Source organism: Lacerta agilis, chromosome 1, assembly GCF_009819535.1.
Source record: "Lacerta agilis isolate rLacAgi1 chromosome 1, rLacAgi1.pri, whole genome shotgun sequence".
In the NCBI taxonomy this organism is placed as follows: domain Eukaryota; kingdom Metazoa; phylum Chordata; class Lepidosauria; order Squamata; family Lacertidae; genus Lacerta; species Lacerta agilis.
In genome coordinates, this window is record NC_046312.1 from 66477541 (window position 1) to 66498988 (window position 21448).

Consider the following 21448-nt stretch of genomic DNA (forward strand, 5'->3'; position numbering starts at 1 on the left):
AGGTACCCCAAGGGTCATCTAGTCCAACTCCTTGAAATGCAGGAATCTCAACTAGATAATACATGACAGATGGCCATCCAGCCTCTGTTTAAAATCCTCCAAGGAAGGAGAGGCCACCACCTCTTGTTGGTGTCTATTCCACTGTCAAACAGCTCTTATTGTCATAAAGTTCTTCCTGATGTTTAGTTGGAATCTCCTTTCTTGTAACTTGAATCCACTGGTTTGGGTACCAGCCTCTGGAGCAAGAGAAACAAGCTTGCTCCATCCTCCCTGTGACAGCCCAGCCCTTTAGTTGTTCAAGGTGGCTATCATCTCTCAGCCTCCTCTTTACCTTACATTTCTGTATCTAGGCTACCTCTGTACTGTTTAAAGCAGTGTGTGTAAAGTAGGTAAATTTTGCAAGGGAAGCATATCAAATGGAGGTTGTATAGAGATTTTGATGGTTTAGGTGTTCACCCACCATTGCTGAGTCATATGAAAAGTGCTTTATTTCTACCTATCCGGGAGCTAATCTACAATAATAAAGTGCAAGTGTCTCTGCGTCCAGTCCCTGTGTCCGTGGGATTGTGCTACTGCGCATGTGCCCCACAGACAGCCGTTGGGACTTGGAGCGCAGAGACTTCGGGCGCCGTGTGCCACTCAGCAACCCCGAGAGCAACTACGGCGCCTACCAGGTGGGAGCAAGGGAGCGCAGGGGCCCCAGGATCTCCGAGGGATCGAGCAGAAACCCCCAGGCAGCTCTTTCCTGGGGGCGGCCCAGCCACAAAGCATGGCGGGGGAGGCAGAGAGGGAGCCGGCGGGCGGAACGGAAAGGCTGTGCGGCAAGGGAGCCAGGGGGACTCATGTCGGGAGCGAGCGCGGCCGGGTGGAAGACCGGAAGGTAGCCGAGGGAGCACGGGCGGAAGCGAAGGGGCGGAGGAGAGAGAGCAACGGAAGAGACGCCGGAAGGAATGTTCTAGCGCCCGTTAATTTAACGGGTTTAAAGAACTAGTAGAATGATATCTAAGCATACGCAGGCAAACCATATTCCAAGTTATTGGATTGTGGAGCAGGGCACAAGTAATGTACTCTTCATGTTGGCCGATAGTGTGCTCGTGACATTTACACGAATCCTGTGGGAGTACGTTACCTCTTTCCCCTAAAGGAGTAAAGAAAGAAAGAGGTGGAAAGGCAAGTGAACAACAAATATTTTGTATGGTATACCACACTACTCCAAATGGTGGTAAATTTTGAGAGACAGCTTCTTAAAAGATACTTTTCTTGTGAGGGGAAGAGTTCTGACTTATGATGTTTACAAATAGAGCATAGGGGAACAGATAGTCCATCAGACAACCAATGCTTACATTTAAAGCAGAATCCCCAGAAGCAAACAGGGTGCCCTCAGCTTCTTGCTGACCAACTGCAAAATCTCATACAGTGGTACCTCGGGTTAAGAACTTAGTTCGTTCTGGAGGTCCGTTCTTAACCTGAAACTGTTCTTAACATGAGGTACCACTTTAGCTAATGGGGCCTCCCACTGCTGCACAATTTCTGTTCTCATCCTGAAGCAAAGTTCTTAACCCGAGGTACTATTTCTGGGTTAGCGGAGTCTGTAACCTCAAGCGTCTTTAACCCGCGGTACGACTGTATTTCTATTTCTTTGATGACTACATTTCTCTCTAGTTAACATAAAAGCATAATAGAAGCCCTTCTAGATCAGGCCAAAGGCCCATCTACTCCAACATTGCAGTGACCAACCAGATGCTTATAGGAAGCTGGCAAGTGGGACCATACCAGCAAGAAGGGTGCAAGCTATAGCTAGGAGCCACCAGCATCCTAGACCATCAATGTTCCCTTAAGCGAACCACTTTTGATATATCATACGTATCTTTAGCTAATGAGTTATACAAAACACTAGAGGAATCTCTTATTTCTACTCTTTGCATGAACATTCTAGTGTATTTAACATCCTTATACTCTAGAACCTGAACAAGTTTTCTACAAGATACTCTGCACTGTGTTACAAAATGGAAATCTGTTTCGCAACTGCAATTTACCGGTATGTGTTAGACATTTAGATTCATGTCTTCTTGAGTCACCTGAGCAGTGAATTCATCTACTATTGCACAAGTTTTGGATCATTGTGTAACTATGGTTAGAACGTCACCAATAATTTTAATCTATACTGAATATGTATTGTGACTTTATAAAGGATTAGATATTGCAATTTTCTGTCAGGAATACCTATGTTCATATAGTACAATACAACATTTATTTATTTTTTTAAATTCAAAATGTTGTATTTGAAACATAGCATGCGAAGTTGGGGTTTATTCTTTTTTCCCTTTCAAAATACTTCCATTTTGTGGGAAATGGGATAGGTAGCAGGCAGTACTATACCGTGGCATTTTCAACACCTTGATAGTGAGCCCAACATAGATGCACAGCCTTGCTGAAATTATTATTTTTTTCTAAGTTCATACATTATTAAGTGCACTTGCAGTAAGAGCCAAAAGCTGGAGCCTTGAGCACTTTTTCTAGAATGCTGTTCATCAGCTCAACCCTATGAAATAAGTTTCGATGACTACAGATACTGGGCACAGAAGGAAGTAGTAAACGGAGCAAGGATAGCTTTCAGATCTTCAACACTGGTAAACTCATTGTTCTGAAAATGCCCCCACACCATGTTCACCTATCCTTGTGAATTAGCATCGGACCACGGTTAATTTTCAGGCACGAGTCATGCACATGACCAATCACTGCTACTTCCTAATGTAGTGCCTTAATCCTGCAGTCCTTAGGCATCAGAACAAAGCCATGGGGCGGTTTTGCCAGAAAACCACATCCAGGGGAATCTCCGTAGCACTGCAAGCAGGATACGGGCGGGTAGGCTGGGATACAATGATAAAATAGCCGGGCTGCTCGCCAGAAACAGGCATAGCTGCCTCTCCCTCCCAGTTTCTGTTACTGGAGGAAACGCGGTGATGGGGAAGGGGAAGAAAGGGATTCAGGCTGCCCCAATTGACCCGGTGCGCCATTTGCGCAACCTACCACCCGAGGTTGTTTTCTACGCTAACTCGAGACTGTGCCCGTCTTTGTGAATGTGGTGCTGCACTGCGGCGCTGCTTCCCGTCAACCAACCGTACCTCGCCCGCCTCCTCAGCTCTGTGCCCGCCCCTTTCTCTCCTTGTGATTGGCCGCCTTGGCAGAGTCTCCATCGGTGATTGGTAGCCGGCATGCTAAGGAGGGTTTGGCTGCGCGCTGTGTAATAAAGTTAGTGGGGCTGTCTCAGTACGCGCTAGAAGCGGCGGTGAGTTGGTCCGATCTTTATGGAGGTGACGGAGGGAAGCGCTTGGTGGCTGCTGTGGTGACTCGGAGGCCCGTCCTGCCATTTACGCTCTCCCCCCCTCCCTACCCCAGCCCCGATCCCCGGCTCCCTCTCCCCCTCCCTTCTCTCGCCTCTCCCCAGCCCTCGCCGCCGCCGGTCCTGGGGACGCTGACGAGACTCTAGGGAAGGTGAGGGGATCTCTGTCGTCGGTTAAGGTGACGGGTTGTGGGCGGGCGGCGGCGGAGCCCTCTCCGCTGGTACCTAGGAGCGCTCCGGCGCCGGTATTGCGGGTGGGGAAAGAGGAACGCTGCCGGGACCAGGCTGCCGACACGCAAAATGGCCGCTGCCTAAAACGGCCGCCATCTTGTCCTCGCTGCTGCACGTTCGTTCTGAGGCGCAAAATGGCGGCCGCCGCCGGGATCCCGGTTCCCTCAGCCGGCGTCTGGGAAGGCCTTGCCTTTGTCTGAGAGCAGCCAGCGTCGCGCGATGAAGGTGCGACGCGGATGTGCTGCGGTGCCTCTTCCTAACATTCATGCACTGCAGAAGGGGAAGAGGGAGGGTAGTACCCCTGGCGGTTGATTTTCGGAGACCCCCTGCTATTCTGTGGGACTGGGAGAAACGCCAGCCCCACCCGGCCCCCTCGTCTTAATATGTCTCTCTTCCATCTCCTGCTGCCCCGGGAAAGTGCCGTTAGTCAGCGTGGCGGCTGGCCGCCGGTCGGGTTTCGGCTGGCCACCGAGAACAAAGAGCGGGCCTAGTCTCCGGATGGGCGCCGAGCCTGCAAACGGGCGGTGCCCTGCGGCCCGCGGGGAATGAAGGGCCCGGGGGGGGGGTTGGGAAGGACGGGGGTTGGGGCGGGCTTGTGCTTGTTGGGGGATCGGGTGGGCTGGGCCGCTTCCGCAGCCTTTTGTTTGGCAGTAGCCATGCCGTCTGGTTTCGCCTCCCTCGCACGCGGTTTTAAGGCTAGGCCGCCGCCTTGGGAGGACGGGAGCCACGTGTGGCGCTGATGTGGCGCCACATGAATGAAGGCTCCGATCTCGGCTTTACTCGGGAGTAAGCCTCTTGGAAGCCAGATGGGGCTATGCTGGGCGGAGAACCTAATGCTAGGTGTCGTAGCAAGGGAGTCCCGTTAAGTGTGTCTGTCTACATGGTTTACATTCTCTGTTGGGAGGGCAGGTTTTATGACCTGTTGTCTGTTAGTTTCTCCTATTTTAAGTTTCAACCGCTCATACGGAATTCTTACTCCCAAATATGCTCAAGAAAGCGATAGTTGACTTGATGCTTGGTTTTCATAAGGCTACAATGCAGGGTATTAAAATACAATCTATGTAGTTTTTCATGTGTGTCACTTACCATCGAGATTCCTGGAGAGATCTAAGTTATTGACAATATATTGATTTATACTGCAGTCTTAGACATGCCTGTTCAGAAGTAAGCCCTGTTGAATTCAGTGGGACTTACTCCCAGGTAAGTGGAGTTAGGATTGCAGCTTTGGGCTTTAACTCTTAATCGTTTTTGTTTTGCTAGTGAGACTTTGGTAATCAAAAACTTACAATGTAAACTTTGATTGTCTCCTAGGTTTTGTTTTTCCCTATCCTGTCAATTTATTCTTTTGAAGATTCTTCGTTGTCAAGCCGCCAAAGTGGAGAGTGCGATTGCAGAAGGGGGTGCTTCTCGTTTCAGGTATGTAAAACTAGATTTTATGGTGAAGTAGATGGAAAATAAAGCAGCTTAATTGTTAATGCCTTCCGTTATTTAACAATGTTGATCTGCCATTGGGAGCAAACAGTGCAGTCAAATGTACATGGCAAATAGTGGTATTACACTAGTGCAACTGAACCATGTAAGGCCTTATACAAGGGAGTCTGTAGGGCATGGGGAATAGCAGCCAGCTTGTTTGTCAACAGGGTTACTACTCCCCTCCCCCTATTACGTTGCAACCATAGAATGTTAATAGTGTAATCAAGATAGGCAAGACCTGTAGCCCACAACTCACATGGATATAGCTGTCAGAAAACCATACAAAAGGGCACAAGAAGATAGTACTCTGCCCAAGCCACTGAATCTAATACAAGTTGCTCTTGTTGCAAAACAACTCATAACTGTTAAACGTTGGGGGACTTTGTTTCTGATAGTGCTTCTTCGGGCGGAGGAGGAAGTAGGGGTGCACCTCAGCACTATCCCAAGACTGCCGGCAACAGGTACGTCAGCTTAGTATTTTGAATACTAACTTGGCTGTGGTTTCATGAAATGAATGGGGAACTATATTTGGGGATATTGCAGAAAAGTTGAAACATAAGGTTTAGTTTGCAAAGCTGTTAATTTCTCAGTCTGGTTGAGTGGTAAATTGGAAAGAAAACTAATCAGTGTAGCATTCACCAGAAAAACTTAACCCAGGAATTACTCAAATGATACTTCCGTTCCACATCCTGTTGATATACTTGTGAGATTCATGCTGCTTAAGAAGGTTGAGTAAAAAAGAAGGAAGAGGGAGTGGTGGAAATGTCATCTAGTCTTGAAAGCTGGTCTTGGTGAATTGTAGTTTCAAGTTGAACTTCAGTGTCCTGAATTAGCATGGATGGGAACATGCGAGTTCTAACCTTTGATTCTTGTGTTTATAAAATAAAGCGAGTTCCTGGGGAAAACCCCAGGGCAAAACGCTCAGAAATGGATTCCTTCACGAAGCACTAGACGAGATGACGACTCCGCAAATGACAAAGAAAGACACGATGCAATCTTCAGGAAAGTAAGAGGGTAAGTTCTGAGAGAAAGGAACTGTGACTAGAAGCCTATGGCCAAGAATCGGCTGATTGCTTCAGACCAATATGTGAAATGCACTTCTCGATGTGCTGCTTTTTTGGCCATTGTTTTCCACCTATATTTGGTTAGATCACAATCCTGTAGCAATTACTGGCAGTATTCCCTGTTGGACACTTGGATCAGGCATGCCCAAGTTATGACCCACCAAGGTGAATTCATCCTATCTTGAGTCACCTCCTAGGATGCTTGACAATCATCTTAACTCAGTTTCAGGCAGAAAGCTTTTACCGAGCTGCTGCTGGTTTAGGGTCAGGTTGGTGGGTAAAAATAGCACGTGCTGGCATGGTGTAGGCCCTAGATCTAAAACTCTTGTGCCTTCAGGCATCCTAGCCCACAGTTCTGAAATCTGCACACTTCAAGGCTGCCCATACTGTGCCAGACTTAATCTTTCAGTTTTGCCCCAGTCCTGCATTCTACTTGGCACTTGCATTTAGTAGTTTCATGTCTCTGCCACCCATTGTTTATTTAGATTATTGCTTCTTCTGCATGGCCTTTGTGCAATCTATTAAATGGATTCTGTACCTGCGCTGAGCCCCATCAAAAAAACTTAAAGCTAGCCTAGAGTTTTGACAGGTACCCCACCCATCATACTTGCAAAGCAAGGGATGTGCCTCCTATCTTGCACTTTTTTGACTGCTGCAATAGTAGGACCATGCAGAGAACTGCCATCACCTACTTCTGACTACGTGGGATTCATCTAAGCAGACCCATCAGTGAAAGCCTTGCACTTTTGCAGTGGGGCTTTCTGACTTGTCTGCATGCCCGCTGGGCTCTGAAAATTGAGACATGGGTTTGGGGGGGGGAACCCTAGAACAGTGCACAGGAGGGAGAGGGGGATTGTTGTGAGCGTGTGGCATTGAATCCCGCCCCTGTCTTTTGAGCTAATTCTTTTCCTCCTGCCCTTAGCATATTTCCTGGCTTTAAATGTTGTGAAGGTTTGCCCAAGTTTTCTCCTATTAGTCTCCTCTTGCTTGATCCAAGCTATATTCATATGTCCTTACTACGGTTTTGGTTTTGTTATCTACTATACTCCCTTGCTTCAGTATCTTTGTAACTTAGTTTTTTTAATAACCTTCACTGTCCTCGGCCTGTCCTACCATGGGGTTTTAAACCAGCAATACTCAAGCTCTTTCACAGAAGTTGAACTGTAATCTACTTAGTTTTTGATTAGCTCTCTATTTGGTGTCATCACACCACCTCAGCTAGTTGATGATGGAAGGTTTATTTATGTAAGCTCAGCACAAAATAGATAGAATACACAATATGTTGCAACTTTTCCTGCAAGAATTGCATTGGAACACAAATGGTTAGGAAAAGCTAGTACTGGCTATGGATTCCTAAACATTTTTTAAAGCCACCTATAATAAACAAAGCTTTAAAAATGTGATTCTGCAGAGATGCTTATACAGTTTACTTGTTTTGTTTCCTTTTAGCATATTAAATAAGCTTACTCCTGAAAAGTTTGACAAGCTATGCCTTGAGCTCCTCAATGTGGGTGTAGAGTCTAAGCTCATCCTAAAGGGGATCATACTGCTGGTAAGTGAATATACACTTATTAGAAAAATTATGATTAAAAAATTATTCTACCATATAATGCAGGGGTAACAGGTGGGTGGGGAAGAAGCTTCAAAGTTACACATCTAGAACAGCTTTAGCACTGCTCCTGGCTTGATTGGAAAGAGTCCCTTATCTAATGTCCATTAAACGGGATAGCAGGAGGACTCACAAAACATCACAGACCTTTTCATTCAACTAACTCCAATCTAATTATGTTTCTGTTGTGAAATAAAGTTCTAAATAGGAACTAGACCCCAAAGTAAATTTTCTACAAACAGTAACTTTGGGTCTGGTCAGTGGTTGTATGAGCAACCTCTGCATTTATCTCTGCTTGCAACCTTTCTTCACTTAGCAAGTAGTGTTGCATTTTCATGAGTTGATACAGTGATCCTTGTGACCACTCATAGAAGAGACTTAAGTAAACCAGATTAGTTTGTAATTTGACTTGCATAAACAGAAAATGGTTATAACCCTTTTATAACTATTTGAGATGAAATACTATTGTTAACAATTTTAGTTCTTGGGAACAAAAATTTCCAGGTTTTTATTATTGCTATATCTTGAGGAATGATTCTTGCACTGTATTGGAGCAATAAGTGTAGCTCCACAGCAATATCCTAACCTCTGCATCCAGTTCTATGACAACATTGGATGGAGGGGGAGGCAAGAGTATGATTATCTGGTACCCCACAGCTGTCCTTGCCAGCTGAGAAACAACAGAATAATTAATTTGCTTGGTATGGGGCACTGCTAAGGCAGTCTGGCAACCAGTCAAATAAAAGCCAGCTCTTTGCTTCTCTTACTCATTGTGGGATCCCAGAGTATGGTATCTCTGGGTGTGTGCTACAGTCACATTAAAGTAAGCTTTGTGTCTCGGAATTTAGTGAATAGCCAATATGCTTGCATTGCACTGATTGCTAACATTGGAAGGGGATAGGGAAAGGTAGGAGTTGAACCTGCAGGTGTGCACTTAGCATATCACGCACAAATGAAGTAACATGGTATCTGCTGCTGAAGAGTTACTTATGCTCTGGTTCTTCCAAATAACTCGGGAAAGCCTTTTTCTCTAGATCGTAGACAAAGCCCTTGAAGAGCCAAAATATAGCTCGCTATATGCTCAACTATGTCTGCGACTGGCAGAAGATGCACCCAACTTTGATGGCCCATCAGCAGAGTGTCATCCAGGACAGAAGCAAAGCACAGTGAGTACAACGTCTGTCAGACTAATGCCAATATGAAAATTAGTTTTGTGTAACTACAAGGTGTTAAAGTACTGCCTTTTTATTTCTAGACATTCAGACGCCTCTTAATTTCTAAACTTCAGGATGAATTTGAAAACCGCACCAGAAATGTTGATAGTAAGACTTCAAAATAATTAAAATGTAATTCCTGTTTTGCTTCATATGTTATACAAACAGAACCACATCTCTTATCTCTCTCTCTTTTTAAAGTCTATGATAAGCATGATGCCCCCCTCCTACCCGAGGAGGAGGAACAGAGAGCCATTGCTAAGATCAAGATGCTGGGAAACATCAAATTCATTGGAGAACTTGGCAAGCTTGATCTTATTCATGAATCTATCCTTCATAAGTGCATCAAAACAGTAAGTGGTGCTTTTTTTCTTCATTTAGGCAGAAAAAAATAATTATATGTGGAAGAATAATTGGCAAGGTTTTACATTGATGTTTACTTTAGTGAGATTTTAAATGAAATGTACTGAAATGGTAAAAAAAACTAAGTAGGTGCAGTTAATTTTTATTTTATTTTTTGCTTTTAAAAAAACAGCTTTTGGAAAAGAAGAAGAGAGTCCAACTCAAGGATATGGGAGAGGATTTGGAGTGCCTCTGTCAGATAATGAGGACAGTAGGACCTAGACTAGACCATGCAAAAGCCAAGGTAAACATTGCCTAAATTGCATAGGTTTGTTGCTGTCTTGTAGTTTTTATGTTTATGCTCTTAGGAAACAGTATAGTGGTTTTGTGTGTATATTTATGGCAGCTTATTATTTTGTACAGAAGTATTGCTATGTCAGTCTGGAGTAGACATTGATGAACTTGCACTGTAAAACATTCAGTAGTAAATAGCTGCTTTACAGCAGGACTGTTAACTAGGAAAAATTGAAGGCCAGAACCAAGACATATTTCCTCTGGTCTTATTTAGACTTGTACATGGAATCTTCTGGTTCCAATCTGTGTATAAATTTTAAAGAGGCTTGCTTCTGATGTGTGTTGTAAGCCCTTCACTTGAATGCACATTGCAAATTTCTCTCAACAGTCCTTAATGGATCAGTACTTTGCCCGTATGCGCTCCTTGATGATGAGTAAGGAATTGCCGGCAAGGATTCGTTTCCTGCTGCAGGTAAGAGCATAAATTTGTTTATTTTGGCAGGTTATGTATTTTTGGCATATGTTCTTGAACTTCATATTCTGTTTCTTTATTATTTAAGGATACTGTGGAGTTGAGAGAACACCGTTGGATTCCTCGCAAAGCTTTTCTTGACAATGGACCAAAGACTATCAATCAAATCCGTCAAGATGCAGTGAAAGTACGTATTTAGGCAAATACTTAGGTATGTGGCTCAACAGATATGCTGCTGTCTGGTTGAGGAACCCTGCTGAATAGGATGAGCTGTGGTATTGGGAACTTGGGTGTGTTACCTGAAAATTGATTCCGTGGGTAGAGCTCATATTTGAGTTGTCCCCACTCAGCTACTGGGAATCAGCTGTGCTGTGTCACCCCATGCAGCTGGGGTTACTTGACCTTTGGGGCTCATATCTGGATCTATCCCAGTGGGTATTAAGATAAGTGGACTTGGGATCTCCTGCTTGAACTTAATTACATAATTGAACATTTTGTTTTTAAGGATCTGGGAGTTTTTATTCCTCCTCCTATGTCTCAAGGGATGAGAAGTGACTTCTTTCTGGAGGGACCGTTCATGCCACCCAGGATGAAACTTGACAGGGATCCACTTGGAGGGCTTGCTGATATGTTTGGACAAATGCCTGGTAATTCCTTCAACTTTAAGAAGTAATACAGTGGTGCCCCACTAGACGAATGCCTCGGAAGACGAAAAACTCGCTAGACGAAGGCATTCGTCTAGCGGAAGGCTACCCCGCAAGATGAATTTGTCTATGGGGCTGCCTCGCAAGACGAAAATTTTTCGTCTAGCGAAAGCGCGGCTGTCACTGCTGCTTCGCTAGACGAAAATTTTCGCAGAACGAATTCTTTTCGTCTAGCGGGGCACCACTGTAATATCTTTTCAAGGCACTTTATATAGCTATGTTAAGATACTGTAGTCTGATTGTTGGTTTGTTTTCATTAAACAGGTAGCGGAATTGGTACTGGTCCAGGAGTTATTCAAGATAGATTTTCACCCACCATGGGGCGACATCGGTCAAATCAACTTTTCAATGGCCATGGGGGACACCTCATGGCCCCTGCTCAATCCCAGTTTGGAGAACTAGGCAAATCCTTTTTGAAAAATCCAGTAAGTGATCTTAGTGAAAGCAATAGTACTCATCTGATTCTTGTAAATTCCTCTAAGAAGGATAACTAATTTAATACGTTGCTTAATGTTAAATAAGTTTCACAGAAGGCTCTTAACAATTCCTTCCTACTCAAGTAGTAGGTTCCAAGGCTTTCTGTGCCACAATTGATGAAACTAAAATTCTGCAGTCGTTTGTCTGAAGTAACTATAGTATCTTACGAATGAGCATTAATGGTTGTAAAGTGGTTAAGATTGAGCTGTGAACCAAAAAGTTTCCAGGCTGTGTTTCACCTCTGCCATGCTTGAGCAAGCCATTAAATCACACATGTTTATACTCAATCAAAATGATCTCCAATGTAGCTTAACATACATTACTTCCTTGCTTTGAAATGAATTGTTATTATCTCTTGATAGCGAAGATAATACTGACCTTAACAGTATTGTTGTAAAGAATGCACGTGAAGTACTCTAGACACTGAACACTATATAATAAGAGCAAGTACTGGGATGTGGTGGTCTTCATCTCCCTTTCACTCTCCTTGAAAACAGGGGCAAAGCCAACTATACCATAATCAGAATCAGGGACTTCTATCCCAACAACAAGGGTCGTCCAAGGATATGCCGCCACGGTTTTCTAAGAAAGGACAGCTTAATGCAGATGAGGTATACACTTAAGTCTGAACAGACTTGGTCCTAAATGAAATGCCCGATGATTATAAAAAGACGCGTTATTATGAGGACAAATGCTGGAACTCCCTCCCTACCTTCTGCCTCTTAACTTTTTTCTCTTTTCTCTCTTTCCGCCTGCCCCTTTTCCTCCTCTTCTTCTCCCCTCCCCCGGGAGTCTCCAGTGTCCTATGAACAAGATTATGAGATATGAGGGCAATATGTTCATAAAGAAAGAGCAGTTGAAGTACACTGAAAGTTTCAGATAATGGTTGGGGGCATAAAGGGCCATGATAAAATAGCATCTCCCTCAAAACTAGTTCCCTATTTAGTCATGCTGTTGCTGAGGCTTATTAAATGCTTGTGGATAACATGCATCTCTCTCTACAACACCAACAGAACTCTTGCTACAGAATTCTTAACCACCTCTCTCTCTCTTCACAGATTAGCCTGAGGCCTGCTCAATCTTTCCTAATAAACAAAAACCAAGTGCCAAAGCTTCAGCCCCAGATAACTATGATTCCTCCCAGTGCACAGCCACCGCGTACTCAAACACCACCTTTGGGACAGGTAAAGTTACCCATGGATGACAGCTGTGGCTAATGTAGCTGTGTGGAAAGTTAGAGAATTATGACCACTGGCCTGGAGCATGTAGAATGCTGTCTCCAGGGAGGCTTGCCTGGCGCCTTCATTACATATCTTTAGGCACCAAGCAAACACATTCCTGTTTGTGCAGGCGTTTGACAAACAATCTATGACCTTTGACAAACAATCTAAGCTGTGGCAGGGGGAGTATTGCTTTTGTTGACTATTTTGTGTGGTGTTTAATGTAACCCAACCTGTGATTCTCAGATTGAAGGTATAGAAATTTTAATAGTAACCTGGCAGCCTACTACCTTTAATGTGGCTGTGGGGATTGAGAACATAGTATCCTGAATAAGACTCTTCATAAGAGAGTTCAGCAGGTCTTTCCTTATATTTAAATGTTCAGAAGAACAAAAATTATGCAGCAAGACCCTTTTCTCCCCATGATTGCTCATTTGGGAGTATGTTGAAATAAACTTTAAGACTTCACTTGTGACGCTAGATTATGGAACTCACTTTGCCACAGAGGTGTGCGTGGTTTCCATGCTTTAAATTTCCAAGCATGTTTTAAAAATTTTAGCTGCTCCCCCCCCCCCCGGGTGGTAGCTCTCCTTTACCATGGGAAGCTAGATCAGTTTGTTTGCAGCTGGCCAGCCTCTTAGATAATTGTTAAATGCTTCTTTGTTGGGATGCTTTCATACTGTTTTGCACCACTTTTAAATCACTTTTTTGAACAGAATATGTGTGTGTGATTAAGCCTAATAGAAAAGTGGTGGCTTTCATTGTGGAATTTTGGTCCTTGGTTGTGGATACTCCAGGAAGTTTGGGCACAACACCCTGCTAGTGGGTCCATGTCTGTTTTGAGAGTTGTGCGGCCAAATAATTCAGAGGTTGAATCCAGCAACTTAAATTGTTTCTGAGTAAATAACACTTTGTCACTTGTTTAATCTTCTAATGAGGACTTTTTACTTTTCAAGCCACCTCAGCTTGGTCTCAAGACAAATCCACCACTTATCCAGGAGAAACCTGCAAAGACAACTAAAAAGCCGCCACCTTCTAAGGAAGAGTTGCTCAAAATGACAGTAAGTTTCACTAAGTATTCTTGGGATTAATGTGCAGGCAGCTTCCAGCTTCCTATGGCTGTTACAGGAGTGGGCTTTTTGTTCCATTTTATGGTCTAGCTGGTTTATTTGTGTTTTTAACTGTGTTATAAATCACTTGGAGACCTTTGGATAACAAGTATAATAAATAATGCTATCATTATTAAGAGCAAGCATTTTTCTCTTTCAGGAAACTGTTGTAACTGAATATCTGAACAATGGAAATGCCAACGATGCGGTCAATGGTGTGAGAGAAATGAGGGCGCCAAAACACTTTATCCCTGAGATGCTAAGCAAAGTTATACTTCAATCATTGGATCGATCAGATGAAGATAAAGAAAAAGCAAGTGCTCTGATCAATTTACTTAAGCAGGAAGGGATAGCCACTAGTGACAACTTCATGCAGGTACTATACACAGATTTATAATAATTTTGAGCTCTTTTTGTGGTCTCATGATATATATTGTGGCACTTTTTTTTAATCATTAAGTATCTTTCCCCCATTCATATAGGTGATACATATCTTAAAACTAGAGTGGGACCTCTTATTTCAGTGAAGGGGGATCCATGGATAGGTTGTTCTGTCCACTGCTCACTGGGCAGGCTGATGCAGATTACGATACCTCCCCCTTCATAGTGGGATGGACAACACATCTCCTAGAGTGCTTCCAGTCCAGATATGCTGCTCTGTGCTCTCTAGGGGTATTCTGTTGTGGACTGCATAATGGGCAGAGCCATAAGCAAAAGTCCTTCCAGTTCCAAAAACAAAGTGACGTAAAAAGATTGTAAGAACACTTTAAATCAGGAACAACACTTTAACCTCAGGTTCTGGCGGGAAGTGCAGCCCTGTAGGCCTCTGCCTGGCCTTTGGGGCTCTTCTCCAGAAACACCACCTTCCCAGGATGCACCTCTCACTGGCCCTATTCTATGCCTGGCTGAATTGTGTCCTTAAATTATGATAATAGTTCTAGATTGGTTCGATGGAGGTGTGCAGAAACTGCATTTTGTGTAGCTATACAAAAACCACATCCATAGACCTGTCAACTTCTTTAGGCAAAATGGCATTTGGCTCCCATTTTGAATAAAGCTCCCCACCCCTGCTTTAAATGGCTTGGAAACTAATAGGAAGGAAAGAACTTGGGGGTGGAAGCATGTAGCACCTTGAAGAGATAACAACAGGCTCTGGTTACCCACTTGAATATTGGAGATCTCTAGACTTGTTCATTTTACATTGTTTGGCTGTTCTAACATGTGGACATGTAATAAAAATATAACGAATGCAAACATTTTTTTTCCTTTCAGGCATTCCTAAATGTATTGGACCAGTGTCCTAAACTGGAGGTAGACATCCCTCTGGTAAAATCCTATCTAGCACAGTTTGCAGCCCGTGCCATAATCTCAGAACTAGTGAGCATCTCAGAACTAGCTCAACCATTGGAAAGTGGCACCCATTTCCCCCTCTTCTTGCTTTGCCTTCAGCAGTTAGCTAAGCTACAGGACCGTGAATGGCTAACTGAACTCTTCCAACAGAGCAAAGTCAATATGCAGAAGATGCTGCCTGGTAAGGGAACAAAATACTGGTGTTTCATTTATTTTTATAAGGCTGTAACTGGGCCAAATACATAAAAAGTTGGGAAATAACACATTAAAGACTTAACCTCTTCAAATTGTGAACAAAAGCAGGGATGGCCACAACATTGGGTTAGGTGACAAGCCTGAACGTTAATTTGGATTATTATTATTTTGTTACAGAGATCGACCAGAATAAGGATCGTATGCTGGAGATCTTGGAAGGGAAAGGACTCAGCTTCTTGTTTCCACTTCTAAAACTGGAAAAGGAGCTCTTAAAGCAAATAAAGTTGGATCCATCCCCTCAAGCTATCTATAAATGGATTAAAGACAACATTTCACCGAAACTTCATGTAGATAAGGGATTTGTTAATATTTTGATGACCAGGTAAGATGCACGTCTTAAAGCAGTTCTGTTGAATACCATAAATGACCTTGCTTGTTAATAGCTGTGCTTTATAAAATGTGGGGTTAATATTGGGGTTCATAAATACCTTAAATTCATAATTTATATCAAGTAGTCCTTGTTAGTCTTTCAGGATATAGTGCATGCCTTCTTGCAGGGAAAATTGAGTCAAATGTATGCTATTGTTTCAGTTTCTTGCAGTATATTTCTAGTGAAGTAAACCCACCTAATGATGAACCAGATTCTTCATCTGCTCCTTCTAAAGAGCAGTTGGAGCAAGAAAAACAGCTGCTTCTTTCCTTTAAGCCGGTAATGCAGAAGTTCCTTCATGACCATGTTGATCTACAAGTGAGTGCCCTGTATGCGCTCCAAGTGCACTGCTACAACAACAATTTCCCAAAAGGTACGGATTCAATCTTCTGTCTCCATGCAGGAGAAAGCACTTGAGCCTCATCTTGTTATGTGAGGGTTTGGGGAGAATTCTAGCAAATGGGTGCAGTGCAGCCTGCACTATTGGTGTTTAAAAAAACCAGAAAAAAATGTGCTTTGTTTGTTTTTAGGCATGTTATTGCGCTTCTTTGTTCATTTCTATGATATGGAAATCATTGAAGAAGAAGCTTTTCTGGCATGGAAAGAAGACATTACTCAAGAGTTTCCAGGGAAGGGCAAAGCTTTGTTCCAGGTGAACCACCTCTTTGTAATATCTTGCTGCTACAAGAAGTTCTGTAGTTGGAACTTATTCAAAGTATTTGAACCCTGTAAAGTTGGCAAATGAGGGCATTGGAATCTGCCTTGCCAACAAATTCAAAATTTTGATTTATATATGAAGCTAAATGAGTAAAGGATTAAATTTACTTTTCTTTGATTTGTAGTTATATGGTGATTTAATAACGTACAGGGCCAGTCTGCATGAATATGTGATAAAACTTTCGTCATTCTTGACTGTTAATGTTATAATGGCCTAATTACAGGTAAACCAGTGGCTGACTTGGCTGGAAACTGCTGAGGAAGAAGAATCTGAGGAAGAAGCTGACTAAACCAGCCAAAGCCTTAAATTGTGCAAACATACTGTTGCTATGATGTAACTGCATTTGACCTAACCACTGCGAAAACTCATTCCGCTGTAATGTTTTCACAATATTTAAAGCAGCAGTAGGTCAATAGGACTTGCTTCTGCATAAGGGTTTTTGTAGTACGTCTTAATCATAGTCTACCATAAAAATATTTTAGAGTATATTTAATGTTTAGATAACAGTGTATTAGCAGCATGCAATAATTACATCATAAGTTCAGAAGCAGTCTGTGTAAGGATCTTCTTTGATGCCAGTTACCATAGGCTGTTCGTTAGAAATCTGAATAGCAACACTGAATACTGTAGAAATGCACTTTGCTCAGTGTAATACTTGAGTTGTTGCAATATTTGATTATCCATTTGGTTGTTACAGAGAATCCTTAACTGTAATCGATGGTGGTTGCCGTAATAGTATATTGCCTGTATTTCTACCTCTAGTAATGGGCTTTATGTGCTAGATTTTAATATCTTTGAGCCTGGGCAAGTGCACAAGTCTTTTTAAAAAGAAACATGGTTTACTTGCACAAAATTGATCATTTTGAAGAGGTGGATAAATGCCCTTGGAAGTGGTCTTTGTGGGTGTGAAATAAAATGGTGAGAAACTGAATTGGTCCCTATTATAGTATTGAAATTAAGTCTACTTAATTTATCAAGACATGTTCATGCCCTGATTTTATATACTTGTATCTATCAATAAACATTGTGATACTTGAATATCTGTTGAAATGGCTGCTCTTTAAAATTTCGTTTGTTTGCCAAAGAAAATAGATATTGAAGCTGGAATTACTTGACAGGCTTTCTGATTGGTCCCCATACTTGTGTAATCTGAATGAAGACAAACATGCTTTGTGGGGGGGGGGTGCACTAGCCTGCCATAATGCATGCTTTAGAACAGTGGTGGTGAACCTTTTAGAGACAAAATAGGAAATTCTTTCCAGTAGCACCTTAGAGACCAACTGAGTTTGTTCTTGGTATGAGCTTTTCGTGTGCATGCACGAGAATACCAATATCGTGCTCATACCAAGAACAAACTCAGTTGGTCTCTAAGGTGCTACTGGAAAGAATTTCCTATTTTGTTTCGACTATGGCAGACCAACACTGCTACCCACCTGTAACTTTTAGAGACAGAGTGCCTAAACTGCAACCCGAATCCCACTTGTTTATCTCAAAGTGCCAACACTGCAATTTAACCTGAATACTGAGGTTTCAATTTCAAAAAAACAACTTGCACATTAGGGTTAATGTAACCCTTTTCATTGATACATAATTTTATGGTAAAACTCGGTGCTTTTTAAAAAAAAAGTTGTTTAGGGGTACTCTCATTTTGACTCAAGAAAATCACCACCAGGGAAAATAAATACAGTGAATTTCTTCTCCCATTAAATTCACAAAATGTTTAGGGGTATGCATCCCCACAGAAAAAAGCACTGGTATTACTTCAAAAAAAGTAGTGTTATGAGCCATCAAACCTTGGAAATGCACTTTCTCCAAAAGGTCCCACAATTTTGGCCATTCGTGTACACTGGAGCGCTATACTAAGAGCCCAGTTTTAAAAATGGGATAATAATAGTCTGCGTGCACACGTACAGATAAAATATAAACAGATAAATAAGCCTAGCCAGATGGGTGGGGTATAAATAATATTACATATTTTCCATTAAAATATGTTTTAGTGCTGTGCTACACAGCGTGAGGGAGGAAAAGCTCTGACAAGTTTCAAATAACTGCCTTTGATTCCACCTGCCTTTGCATCAAATCATTCTAAGGAAGGGATCAAAGAACATCGAAATGGCAGTGCTGGGGAAGCCCTCAAGAGAAGGATCCCACAGTAATCCATAGAGCCCCAAGACCATCATGAAGCTGCATAATGCAGTTGCATTTTTTTTTATATTTTGCAGTTTCTTTCGCTGCCATTAGATCACAGCCTTCACAGAATGAATTTCTCTGCTTACTGACATGGGAGTTAAGCCCTGCTGAACTGAAGGTGGCTTACTCCCAAGTAAGAACAGACTCTGAGACACAGCCAAAATCCACAAAGCATCCCACCACTCTTGTCAACATCAGCACTCTTGTGCAGTGTTAAGCCTGCCTAAACCCACTGGCTGCAAGAAATTCTGCACTGGGGCCAGACAGGCTGCTTTAACTGTAGGGGAGCACACTGGGGAAACCCTCCAGGTTGGTCCTAGGACACAGCCAACCCCTCACCCGCTCCCCTCTGACCCATCTTTCAGGAGCCCCGAGGCAGCACCGTCTGCCAAGACCAGGGGCGGCGCTCCTCCCAGCCGGAGGTGTGTGCGAGTCGTGAGAGTGTCCCTTTGTGTGTGTGTGTGTGTGTGTGTGTGTGTGTGCGCGCTGTCGTGCAGAGACCCATCGCTTCCCCACTCCCCTCCCCCCTTCCGTACCAGCTGGTGGGAACGCAACTTCCCCTGACGCTGCTGCAGGCAGCACGCACTCTAGGGAGCATTTCCCGCCCACAGCAGTGGGTTGGGGGAGCAGCTGCCCATTTCACCAACCCCCAGCAATGGCCCTGCTTTGGTGACAGGTTGCTCCGAGTGCTGCCTCTGGCACGTGTGTTTATTTCTGTTCACGCAAACTTCTGGTGGGCATGGAGTTTCCTACTAGAGCCCACACAGGCATCACCGGGTCAGTTTGCTTCTGTAGGAGAAGCTTACCTACCACCTCGCAGACCAAAGTGGAAGCAGCTGGCAACTTCGCAAAATCTGACGGGGATCTATAACACACAACTAGGGCTACTCTGCACTACCCATAGATCTGTACATTTACAATCGGCTGTTGGCAAAAATAAAAACTAGAATGACATAAAAGGACTGTGTGCAGAACTGCACCCCAGGACACCCTCTCACTCCACTTTCATGGCAACAGAAGCTGCAAGAACCTATCACACACCAACATATGGTAGGTAACCTTTGTGGAATGGTGCCCAGTACCTAGGATGGAAGCAACTCCCTATAGAAGCCTCTGAACAGAAATTTAGGGTTGATTCTGTCTTCAGCAGAGGTTCCTAGAGGGCACTGGGCACCTTTGGAGCAGGGCAGCGCAGTACTTCTGCAGGGAGGGTAAGATTCTATACCCACAACCTTCCCCAGTACTTTCCTACCCAGTGTTGCAGGGTGCTGCTTGGAAAAGGTATTCACAGGCACCCAAGAGTTGGTTTTTAAAAACTAGGGATGAGAAAATTACCTTTAAAGGTTTGATCATTGTCCATCTCGGATCAATATTGACACATGGCTTCCTGCTGGATTTCATCTTCATAGACTGCTGGAAAACCTCTCTAGCAAAGATAAGTACTACCAAATGGCAGCAGCATTGATAATGTTTCATCAGCAAGCTCAGGATACTCGTGGTAATATAAAGCCAAAATTCAGTTGACAGCACTTCCAAATTTAATTATCTCTGAGTCCTAATGCACAATTCAATGCAGTTTTTTTGTTTTGTTTTTTTACAGAAAAAGAAACTCTGACAATAATCGCAAATGGTTTTTCACACACACACCAACTTCTATTTATTCAGCAGAAAAGTGGTGGACAAATTTTCCATGTAGTGAATCCATGTGGCTGATGATGATTTGCTTAATGTTATTTTTAATCTCATCTGCTTTCTCTTCAAGTGAAAGAAGAAATTCTGTCAAGCATGGAAACGTACCCATTGTGACCCGTCAAACTCAAACTCTATTTTTCTCATGAAAGCTTAGACCTCACCTACATGCGTAAATATGTTTTTATCTCTATCTTGTACGTTTAAATTCAACTTATTCTGATCACCAAACATGCCAGTGAGGTATGCTAGCCATCTGAATTGGCCAAATTATTTGCAAGTCCAGACCTTTTGTTCAAAAGAAATCCATTTACCTCTTCTTAATTCAGGCTCCCTGTAGCACATGACCCCTTAAACACCAACAAACATCTGTGTGGTGTAATAGGTGTAGATATTCGTAACTCATCTCCTAGCGTAAGATTTCAAACAAATGTGTATTGAATGAACTGGCTTTGGTAAAGGCAACATTTTTCACTGAATTGCTAGTACTTCATGAAGTACTAACCTAGCTCTTTTGCTGCCAATGAGTGGTTCATGATGTAGGAAGCAGTGATAAGCTACATTTTTAACTCACTGTACTGAGCAATTGTTTATATTGCCACTGCTTAAGAGTACTGAAAAGTACTTGGAGCCATGCATTTGAGACTAGCTTTTATCGTTTGCACTTTGCTCCAGACATAGTGTTTGTGCATAGGTTGTATTTCCCACTTGAGAACCACTACTTAGCTTCAAATCAAATTGGCACCTTTTTGTGTTACTGCTTCCCATTGCCACCTTTCTTAATAGGTACGTGAAGCCTGCATGTTCATTTCCTCCAGAGGAGATTGCTGCCCTGTCTTAACTATTTCAGGAACTTTTTCATGTAACTCAAGAGATAATAGCTTCAGCATTTCTGTAACATTTCTGCTCTACACTACTGTGAAAACTCAAGCAGTGACTTGACATTTGAAGGCTAAAGTTTTTTAGATGATCTTTAAAAAACAATATCCCTAGGGGCTATGTTAAATCTAACCGTTTAACTACCTGATTTCCATCAGAGCCATTGTACAGAGACAGGAGGCTTAATTCTTCCTACCCCAGCTAACTGGGGCAGGGCAGGAAATCCTCCTGTAATTACAAATAGGAAAAAAGCTCCCCTGGCAGCCAATTGGAGCTTCCATCTCAATTACCAATTGGAGTTGGGTGGTGCTTTATATTACAATTCTGTCAAGGATTTGTCCAAGAGACAAACGTCCCACAGAGATGAGTGGCTGGCAACTCTACACTGTGCCTTCTTTAATATTCCCCAACTTGCCTGCTGACAAATGCAGACTGCTACATGGGA

The 21448-nt window shown here is 43.0% G+C and overlaps 1 protein-coding gene and 1 non-coding gene across 2 annotated transcripts; both read left to right on the forward strand.

The window, feature by feature from the left end:
- The first annotated feature begins 769 nt into the window (after positions 1-769).
- EIF4G2 (eukaryotic translation initiation factor 4 gamma 2) lies at positions 770-17283 on the forward strand. Its single transcript, XM_033163383.1, has 23 exons — positions 770-880; positions 3319-3495; positions 4926-4990; positions 5443-5508; positions 5936-6061; positions 7561-7663; positions 8755-8886; positions 8976-9042; positions 9136-9287; positions 9470-9580; positions 9959-10042; positions 10131-10229; positions 10548-10689; positions 11011-11171; positions 11721-11834; positions 12282-12407; positions 13400-13504; positions 13713-13928; positions 14825-15083; positions 15275-15479; positions 15689-15900; positions 16058-16179; positions 16469-17283. The coding sequence occupies exons 1-23, from the start codon at positions 770-772 to the stop codon at positions 16532-16534; spliced, it is 3021 nt and encodes a 1006-aa protein (XP_033019274.1). The 3' UTR covers positions 16535-17283.
- LOC117061599 lies at positions 11874-12057 on the forward strand. The gene has a single exon (XR_004428108.1). It is a non-coding gene; the product is annotated as a small nucleolar RNA SNORD97 (small nucleolar RNA).
- Positions 17284-21448: the final 4165 nt, after the last annotated feature.